An 11,317-nucleotide genomic window follows, 5' to 3' on the forward strand; every position below is an offset into this window, starting at 1 on the left:
TTTACAATATAGTCATAAAATAAACACAAATACAAATATTTTATGATCTTTAATATAAAAAATATATCTTGTAAATAAATAAGTGTGATTAACAATCTGCAGTCATTCTTATAAATGTTTTAAATAGAAAACAAATTAACAATAACAACATCTATTGTGATTTTTCACATTTATTTTTTCAAATAAAAAGTAAATAATATGCAGTAAATGTTATTAAAGTGTCTTGAATACAATTCAAATTTCATCTTTTATTTTTTGCATACTTGATAGGAGTGATAAAAGCTAGTTTAAAAATATTAAATATGATTAGAACTACAATTAAACTTTATTCTCTTAAATATTGTTTTGTTTTATATAATGTATTTTTAATATTATATTGACATTACATAACATTTATATAATAATATGAGCACCACCATTGTAAATCTGTTTCAACATTTGTAAAAGTCTTTTGCTGTTTATATATATTTTTTAAATTATATCATATTATATTTTAATTGTTTTCAAAATTGTAAATTTGTTGTGACATTGCATTGTACTGTAATTTTCATATACACAAAAAATAAAGACTAACATGTAAGACTTGAATTCACTCAAAAATGGCATCAATGACATCATACAAGAGGCGGACCTTTGGTGGCGACGACGTACGTTTCAGACGTATACAGTATATTTTTGGGTTAGCAGTGGCACTAACCACTCTCTATAGAAGGTCACATGATCACTGCAGCTTCACTCACGCCACACCTGCATCTACACATATAACTACTGACATTAGGTACGTTTAGTGAAAGATAGGCAGGTACGGACACGTGGGATGGACTAGTGCACATGATTTTAGAATGGATTCACCCCCCACACACACACACACACACACACACACACACATACATACATATATGATGATGATGATGATCCTGTTGGTATAATATACAGTATATAATACAGCAGAGTAAAGGAGCTCAGCTGAATAAAAACTGAATCCTTCACTTCTATCTCAGTCATAATCAATAATAATATCAGATATCACCATGTTCTGAGTGAACGTACAGATCAATGTGTTCCTTTAGGAGGTTTCATGTTCTCTCTCAGATGGTGTTTTATTCTCTGACTTTCATAAAAAGCTAAAAATAAAAAACACAAAGAGAATTTACTGTAATATTCTGGCATTTAAATAATCCGTTATTTCTCAATAATAAGTTATTTCTGTCTTCTTTGTGAATAATATAATAATAAAGTTTTAGAGCTGCTGTAATCAGCCAAAGTGAATTCAGTTTGTAAGTGTCTGTCACTCTGATTTAATGAAAGGAAATATGATCAATCACCATCTGTTATTACTGTGTATGGTTCCATTCCCTCTTCTCTGTACTCATGTTTATATGTGTGTGTGTGTGTTTCTCTGTTTGTGTGTAAGGTGTTCAAAGTCCAGTCAGATCAAGACAGTTTCTAGCAGTAATATCTTCTTCAAAGGCAGCAGGTTCAGATACAGGTGAGATGGTTTTTATTAAACCAATAATCTCTGATCACGTCATTGATTTCAGGTGTTTTTTATCAAAGAAACAAAGAAAAATGTTCTTAAATCTGTCCTTTACTCTGAGCTCATATTAATGCTAATAATCCAACATGGCTGCCTGTCATCATAGCTGACCTTTGACCTCTGACACTTATCTACTGTAATCACAGCTAATCTAAGAAACTCATCGTATCTGATGCAATTTCATCTGAAAATGTAAAAATACTTTATTTTACAACCTTTATTTAAAACTCCAGCAGGAAATAAATCATTATCTGTTTGATCCATCAGTAAATTATTGATATTCTGCCTAAATATGATTCATCTCAACTGTCCACCTGTTAATACTGAATTATCTAAAATTTAAAAAGTTGTCTTAAATATTCCTGGTTTGGTCTGAGTGAGTTCAAATAAAACAAAAATTAATTTTTCATTAAGTCAGTGTTTTAATTTCTCTGTTTGCACTTCAACAGTTTTCATCTGTTTTAAAACTTATACATGTGTCATGATGAATTCTTCTATATTTATACAAATATACATTTAGTGTATATATATTTATTTCTCTCTGTCAGTGGTAAAGTAGCCAAGGAGGTGATTGAGGCCAGCTCCAAGATTCAGAGAGACCCTCCACAAGTTCTCAGGTAAATGAAACAATATTTATTATTTATTGATTTAAGGTTGATTTGTTATGGACAGAATCAATGAATTTATTATCTACTCAATAAAATCATGAAGGACTCGACTTTGACTTGAAAACAAATGAGTCATGACTTCACTCAGACTGAGTCTATTGACAAAATATTTTAGAAAATGTAATAATTAATAATGATCAATAAGTCTGATCACACCCCTGAGGGACGGCACTGTGCCATCAGAAGCTCCGCCTTTAAACAAAGTGACAGCCAATCGGGAAGCAGAGAAAATGATTCCTTTGGATTTAAAGATTATACTGTGATTAATAAATTCTACCTTATTGTACTTCACAGTATAATTATTGTTTGTTTGGTTAACATTTTAAAATCTATGTCAGATTATATCACTATTATTAGACAAATACAGTATGTTCAACTCTATTAAAGTAATTCATCATTTTTATCAGATTAATAAACTGTCAGTAAAATATATTTTATCTTCTAAACTTTCAGAATCCAGTTTGGTCACAGCAGAAGTTTCTATTCTCTGAGTCACAAGAACCTGATCATGAACATGGAACCATTGGTTCCTGCTCTGCCCTCGGACTGTGGTAGGACACACACACACACACACACACACACACACACACACACACACACACACACACACACACACACACACACACACACACACACACACTAAGCAGCAGATGCTCTTTCCCTTCATCACTTCTGTTACCCTGGAGACGCCAAACGCAACACGCTAAGAATATCATCCATGATCCTCCCTCTGTGTGTGTGTGTGTGTGTGTGTGTGTGTGTGTGTGTGTGTGTGTGTGTGTGTGTGTGTGTGATGTTTGGGTTGACAGAGCTAGAGAAAGCTAGCTATTAGCCTTTAGCCCATATGTGTCAAACTCAAGGCTCGGGGGCCAAATCTGATTCTTTAAAACATGCAAATCGTCCCTCAGGGGAAATTAAATATGTTTGATGAAAATGAATCATTGTGTAAATGACCAAATAATGTAGTGGTGGATATCTCAGTATAATAATAATAATAATAATAATAATAATAATAATATAGTAGATTATATATCAGTAGGGTTGCAAAAGGACTTAAAATTTTCACTTAAACTTAATCTCAGGAATTTTAGCAATATTGATGAGAATTATAATTTCTACATATTGGGAGTAATTTTAAATCACTGTATCTTATCCAAACATAAATAATTGCATCAATAACATTTGAACAGATTTATTCTGAAGTAGAATTTTACAAATTATTCACATAAACAAAACTGAACCTCAGCAAATATTGTAGAGTTTCATTATTCAATGAATATTTGCTGAGGTTCAGTTTTCTCATGTTTGTTGAACACCATGGAAGTCATTTTTATTAATTTTATTTTATTATTGTTTTTTTTATTAATTTTTCCAAAATCCTGATTAATACTCATTTTTTTGACAAAATGTCCCCAAATTAAATAAATGTCACAGTCTGTCACCTATTGGTTGGATATTATCAGTACCTTCTATATTACATACTTTATATCATTTATATTTACGTATATGGAAATGTAAAGTAGCACTAATGTTGAAATGGTTTGATTCCCAACTTCTGCGGCCCATTTCAGGTCAATCGTATTCGTATTTGGCCCCTGGAATAAGATGAGTCCCTGGTTTATCCTGAGGGCCCATGAGCCCAGTGTAATAATAATAATACATTTATTATGTGTGTGTTTAACGTACTCTGATGGAGGATAGGACACTAGGAGGATTTTCTGCTGATGAGGAGAACATTGGTTCTTTACGGCTGTTCTCAACACGTGGTCCCGCTGTAGATTAATGGCCCCATTAATGCTGACACAGCAGAACACCTCCATCATCAGTCACTTTTACACCCGTTCTCTCCTCTGTGACGTTATTATAAATATTATCTGATGGAGGAATAAATCCTGAGGTTGGAGCAGAGGGAGGTCATGTGACCCTCAGATTACAGGAAGTAGATACAGTATGTTGCACAGAGCAGCTCTGAGCTCAGACTGTACTTATTAAAGGTTCACTCATAGTGTAACATGGTTTTCATTATCTGGAACTTTACTAATAATTACAGTGAGTTATTATCTGTCTGTTTAATTATTAACAAAGAAACATGCTGACTCACTCCTTTACAGTGGAAGTAACAAATATATTTAATCAAATGTACCAAAAAAACTAGATATCACATGACATATTAAAAGAAAGTAATATTTTAAGCATTCTGTTTAAGGCTATTATTATTGTTATTATTTTTATCTCTGCCAATGAGGTTAATATTTTTATGTATTTTGTTTGTTTGTTTGTTAACAGTCTAATTCAAAAACTAATAGACAGATGTTAATGATATTTGAATTAAATATAATCAAAACTGGGATAAGGAACAAGTGATCAGATTTTGGGGATGATTTAGATCAATAAACTGATTCTGAATCAGTTTTAAATTGTAAATCAACCTTATAACTGAATCCATATCTGATCACTTCTGAACTAATCTATTTTATTGATCATAGTCCCACTCTAAGTATTTAAATATGTCTTATTTACAGTAGTTATTAATATCAGAGTTACTGCCCTCTATGGGTTGAACGCTGCTATTACAGCAGATGGGAGGAGCATTGATTGACAGCTCCATGTGGAACTGTGCAGTACTGTGGGGGTGGGGCTGCTGTGACTGGGCGTGTCTTAACTACTCTAGGAACCACGCCCATAATCAAGGTGTTTTTTTTAAATGTCCCCCTAGTGGCAGATCAGAGAAATCCTCATGTTTAGTTACACTTTAAATCAGCTGGTGCTAAACACAGGAATGTTTCATGTTCTTCTCTTGGAGGAGTTTAAAGTTAAAGCTTCTCCTCTGTGACTGAAATGAAAGAAGTGTTTGTTTTGTGTGAACTCAGTTCTTCAAGTGTCACAAAGTGTTTTAAGACTTTAGGATAAAGTGTCCTGAGATGTTTCTGCTCAGCGTCTATATTCAGAGACTCTAATCTACCCAGTAGAGAGGAAACAGGAAGCTGAGCCAAGGTCACCACTGACCTTCAGTGATTGGACGGAGTGTTCTCTTCTTATCTGACCAACGCTAACGTTAACACACACTCACACTGTTAGTGTGGTTTATCACAGGTGGGACTAGATCAAAAAATACTTTTAATATAAAAACAAATTGATTTTTGTATTAGAATAAAAACAACACTTAGTATAAACTGAACAGTGTAAAATATTTAGAATATCTGTGGATATCATGAAATAAACAGAACAACTGATGAATTTAGTCTGAAATAGTTTTTCTACATAACAGTTCATTATTTGAGTCAGACGATGCTATCTGTAGCAGTACTTCTAGCCCCGCCCACATCCTCTACCACAGAGTGGTCGACTAATAATAATAATAATAATAATAATAAACTGTCACTACAATCATTTATCACTGACTTTGTTCATTTGTCACTCATGGATTTATTATTGGTTCTGAACCCTGTCTGAGTGTCAGTGTGGATTGGAGACACTGTCTGCTCCTCTAGGACCATTGTCCCTGCTAGCTGCTACATGTTAGCATTGAGGTGTTAGCTGCTACATGTTAACATTGATGCTAGCTGTTACATGTTAGCATTAAAATGCTAGCTGCTATATGTTAGCATTGAGATGTTAGCTGCTACATGTTAGCATTGATGCTAGCTGTTACATGTTAGCATTAAAATGCTAGCTGCTATATGTTGGCATTGAGCTACTAACTGCTACATGTTAGCATTGAGCTGCTAGCTGCTACATGTTAGTATTGAGCTGTTAGCTGCTACATGTTAACATTGAGCTGTTAGCTGCTACGTGTTAGCATTGAGCTGTTAGCTGCTACATTTTTAGCATGAAGGTGCTAGCTGTTACATGTTTAGCTTTGAGATACTAGCTGCTATATGTTTAGCATTAAGGCGCTAGCTGCAACATGTTTAGCATTGAGTTGCTAGCTGCTATGATTTCTTCTCTGGTTCTCTGGTGTCTTGTGTTGTGGTCTTTGTGTATTTGTTGGTTTGAACAGCTTTTAATCTGTTTTATATAAAAAAAACATCATTGTTTTATTTTACACTGTTGGGAGTGAAATAAAAAAGAGTTGTGTTATTTTTTTCAGTGCGTTATTTTTCAGGTAATGAATGAATCGCAATTAATACGATAAAGACCCAGCTTTAGTTTTTATTGTTCCTGCTGATGATGGTGTCTGTGCAGCGTTATTTACTCATTAAAAGTTACTTCAGACTCTTTAAAGTCTGTAACTTTCAGATTCTCCAAACGATGGTGTGTTCTCTGTCATGGAACGTGAAGAACTTCCTCTGTAGTTTCTGATCCACAGGTTCTGAATCAGACTTAAAGAGCTCCGCCCCCTGTAATCAGAGTGAGAGTTCCAGGTTATATTTAGATGCTGCAGCTTTGGGCTGATCCTCTGCTAAAGCCCCTCTGCTCTCTGTGACCATCACTGACGTTCTGAGGGTCACAATGTGTGAGTGGAACCTCTCAGTCACAGTCAGAGGGTTCTCTGAGTGATGGAGGTTCTGGAGCACAGGAACCAGGCTACAGCTGGAGCTCTGGGAGCCTCTGACGGCCTGAGCGTGTTCAGCTCCACCCCGAGGAGCTCTCCTCAGACAGAGGGCATGAATGGTTCTAAACCTCCGGCTGAGGGGATGGACCACGGCCATGCTGGACCTCTGGAGCTCTTCCACCCAGCAGATCCTGGAGATGATCCAGGCTCCTCCATGGTGCTGGCCGAGGCCCTGAGGTGTCAGGTGAAGATCAGCACCCGGCGTAGCCTCCATCTGCGTATCGCTAACCACACCACACGGGACGTGTACGTACGACTGGTGGGTCACGGTGGACGTATCGCAGGGATCAGTGCTGGCCCTCAGAGAACGTCTGTGGACCAGAGTAAGAAAAAAAACCAATCATTAACCATGAAATACTCATTAAACGAACCAATGACAGAGCAGGAGAAACAGGACAAACACTAAGACATGAAGGGAAACAACGTGGAACTTATTTACATGATTTTCAGTCAGAACGGTTAATATTTACCTAAAAAACATCCTCAGATTATAAATCATGTGATCAACTCGTTTAACAACTCACTGAAATATTTGATGTTTGGAAATAAGAAGCAGATGATGAACCACGATGTAAAAATATACTGGACACACACACACACACACACAGTGACGATTGAGTGGACATGTTGTGTGTGTGTGTGTGTTTTAATGATTGAACTCATAAAACATCACCTCACTTTAATGTTTCACGATGTCTTTCATTCTTTCAAGATTTAATTTAAAACATAATAGAATTAAAAAAACAAAACAATAAAAAAGCAGAACACAAATAATAAACAGCATGTAGAGGAGGGGCCTAACAGACTGGTCTGATAGAGGAGGGGCCTAACAGACTGGTCTGATAGAGGAGGGGCCTAACAGACTGGTCTGATAGAGGAGGGGCCTAACAGACTGGTCTGATAGAGGAGGGGCCTAACAGACTGGTCTGATTTCAAAGAATGTAGTGTGTGAGTGAGTGTTGGTGGTGGGAGGAGCCTATGTATCACTATGGCAGCCTCGCTTACATCAGTCTGCCCCAGGGCAGCTGTGGCTACAATAGTAGCTTACTACCACTAAGTGTGGAGTTAAAAATGACTGCCGTTATGTGATAAGCGTGGGAAAACTGAGTTTCATGGAATGTGTGTATTTGGGGGGACTGAGATATCAACAATTTACACAAATGTGTGTTTTTCTGTTGTAGATTAAGTGGTCAGACTCACGTATAAGTGATAAAATAGCCCCACCACGAGGTAACGTTGTGTAACTACACCAAATAAATATTAATGCTGAAATGAAGGGATACAAATTCAGATTATTATTAAGTTTAGTACAGTGCTGCTGCTCTGCTGAGTGTGTGTGATATATATTTATATGATATATATTAATATGAATGTTTTATTCTGTGTGTAGCTGGTGTCAAAGACTCCGCCCCTTTGTGTCCGATCGAAGGCTGTCCATTTCTCAGTGACTCTGAACATCGACCTGAGGAAGCAACAGACGACCTTCAGTCTGCAGGCGTTACCATGGAAACCACCAACATCCAACGTCAGACTCCAAAGACAGGGGCTCAGGAGGAGGAGGAGGAGGAGGAGGAGGGGGGCGGAGCTTCACTCACCATCTCTGAGCTCAACTACAGGTACACAAACTGCTTTTTTAAAATTATGTTTTGAGAAGCATCAACAATATACAGTTAACAGCAAAATGTATATATGTATATTCACATCAACTATACATTAAAAATGCTGTTTATACAATGTCCTATACAACTGTTCACTTTCTATTTTGTTTTTGTTTTAAATCTATACGTATAAACACACACATACAGTATGTACATACAACACAAATATTATGACTAAAAACATCACTCAGGCCAGAGAGAAAACTGGGATTCGAACACAGTAAGATTAAGGTCACGTTCACGTTTAGCTACGACTGTTTAGGTGGTAGTGGGTCGTCTTCTGATGGAGTGGTTGGGGGTTCGATCCCAGTACCTGACTATGTGTCGAAGTGTCCTTGGGCAAGACACTGAACCCTAAGTTGCTCCCAGTGGTCGACTAGTGCCTTGCATGTCAGTCCTGTCCCACTGGTGAATGAGCTGATATGTAAAGCTTAGAGACTGTTTCAGTGGTGATAAAACTCTATATAAATCATGTCTATTTAACATTTAGCTACGACTGTTTTAATAAAGTAAGATCTATCATCACAATCAACTTTATACTTAAAGATTAAAAATGTATATATATTTTTTACTATTTGTAAGGAACACGTTTAACACAAAACACACATTATAGGGAAAAAAATATGACAAATAACATAACATTCATAACAATAAACATTGAAATAAATTAAAATGATAACTAATAAATAAAAGGAAGCTCTACTGTTGCCCGAGAAATAAAAGATAAAAATAACTTTTTTAATGATAATGTTCATGTGTTTTCTCATCAGAAATATGTTTGATTTAAAATAGAAAGTACTGTAAAAACATCATTCATTAGTTAAGAAACATTTAATAATGCTCTTACATCTGTACATTACTTACAAAGAGAAGTATGAACACATCCAATGATCAGCTGTTGCCTGCACAGAGCTGGAAAAAGCCTTTGTACATGAGCTCCTTGTGTTTGGAACACACTGCAGAGACTGGAAGCTGACGGAGTTTTTATCCTTGAATGCCTTTAAAACCAAACTGAGAGAATGTGAGACTGCCTCAGTCTGTAATTCTTATGTTATCCTGTCATTTTAATGTAATGTAAATGTATTTCTGTTCAGTGTTGTAACTTTGCTGCCTCTTGGCCAGGACTCCTTGAAAAAGAGGTTTTTAATCTTAATGGGATTTTTTTCCTGGTTAAATAAAGGTGAAATAAAATAAAAATAAATTTATGTTGCCCCCGACAACCGAAGGGGAATTAGATTTCTTTTTTGTTAGTGTTAATGATAATGTTGATGCTAACTGAGTGTATTTCCTGTCTCTGTGTCCCAGCCCGTGTCCCAGCATTCTTCCGACTCCCGTAGAGGACTCTCAGGGGGGGGTCTCGTCCCTCTCCTCGTCCCCGGTGCAGAGCCCCGCCCTCCTGCTGAGGGAGCTCCACGCTGACCCTGACATCCAGGCCCAGCTGGAGGCGGAGCGGGAGAGAGACCGCGCCTACGAGCGTACGCGACTAGCTGCAAGGAGCAGAGTGGGCGGAGTCCTGAGCCTGCTTTCGTCCAATCAGAGAGTGAACGCGTGCCTGCTGAGCGGGGCCCGCCTCCTGGCCGTGGTGGTGGGGGTCCTGCTCGTCACGGTGCCCACCCTGCTGCTGCTGCTGGAGTCGGACCTGGACGTCTCCTTCCTGCACGAGATCCGTCAGACGCCAGAGTTTGAACAGTTTCACTACGAGTACTACTGTCCTCTGAGGAGGTGGGTCCTCTGTAGGGTCAGCGCCGCCATGGACGACCTGTGGTCAGACTGAGACACACACACACACACACACACACACACACACACACACACACACACACACACACACACACACACACACACACCACTGCACAGGAAACAAAGAGGAACAAAATTTGTCTAAACGAGTTCTTTAATCTCATCTAAACCTAAAGCAGCAGTTTCATTAATATCTGTATTTATATTATAAGTATTAAGAAGTGTGTTTGAGTGTAAACACAATAACTTCCTAATTAAAATCATCTGCCAGGGTTGGGATCAATTCAAATACAATTACATTTTTTCAATTAAAATTAAATCTTCAATTATTCATGTCCAATTACAACTCAATTACTATTATGGTGACCTAAATTTTTTACAGTTATTTTACAATTATTATTTTACCCCTGAAAGTCAATTATAATTACATTCTCAATTACTGATCCTTTAATAAATAATCCTTATTAAATATAATCTTCTTCATGTATTAGCTTTCTGTTAGCATCTCTAATGCTAACGGCTCAGTTTGTCTATAATCAGCTGTAAAATACACTCATAAATATTATCTATCATATAATTAGTTTCTCATCTATTGATTACCTTGTTAGATTTCCTAATCAATGAATGTATTGATATTAATATTCATGGTGTGGGAGTCTGAGTCTTTTTCCTGTCACTATAGCCATATTTTTTAAATATAGAGAAGTGACAGGTTGTGGGAAAAGTTGATCTGAAATATATTTGAATAATTATTAACGATGTACTGTATGTGTCAGACATGGAACTGTAACATGGTTCACCAGGTTTGTGTTTAATTAAATGGTAATAAATGGTAATTACAATTAGAAAGTCAATTATTGGAACTCAATTACAATTAATTTACAATTACAACAGAAACAGTTTTTTTTCCAATTAAAACTATGTCATAATTGTAATTTATTATCAATTACTCAATTTATTCAATTCAGTTCAACTTTATATAGTGCAAATTACAACAATAGTCATCTCATAGCACTTATCAAAGTATAAAATTCTTAAGAAAAAACAATTGTATTATACAAATTAACTAATGTAATGATTAAACAATAATAATTGACCCAACCCTGTCTATCAACTATTGATTAATGATGCTTAATGAAGTCAGACTTTGATCATGTGA

General features: G+C 36.3%; 1 protein-coding gene across 6 annotated transcripts in view; it reads left to right on the top strand.

The window, feature by feature from the left end:
• The window catches only part of frmd3 (FERM domain containing 3), a 30,864-nt gene extending 20,578 nt beyond the window's left edge, over positions 1–10,286 (top strand). For 2 of the 6 annotated variants that reach the window (XM_028458419.1, XM_028458420.1), the window contains exons 11-15: positions 1,415–1,489; positions 2,086–2,154; positions 2,659–2,756; positions 8,151–8,376; positions 9,724–10,286. In XM_028458419.1, coding sequence (XP_028314220.1) covers positions 1,415–1,489; positions 2,086–2,154; positions 2,659–2,756; positions 8,151–8,376; positions 9,724–10,192 — 937 coding nt within the window. In that variant the 3' untranslated portion in view covers positions 10,193–10,286. The remainder of the gene's footprint in view (positions 1–1,414; positions 1,490–2,085; positions 2,155–2,658; positions 2,757–8,150; positions 8,377–9,723) is intronic. The other 4 variants (XM_028458422.1, XM_028458423.1, XM_028458421.1 and 1 more) reach the window with 3 other exon arrangements.
• The last annotated feature ends 1,031 nt before the right edge of the window (positions 10,287–11,317 follow it).

The sequence above is a fragment of the Gouania willdenowi genome, chromosome 9 (genome assembly GCF_900634775.1).
Source record: "Gouania willdenowi chromosome 9, fGouWil2.1, whole genome shotgun sequence".
Taxonomy (NCBI): Eukaryota; Metazoa; Chordata; class Actinopteri; order Blenniiformes; family Gobiesocidae; genus Gouania; species Gouania willdenowi.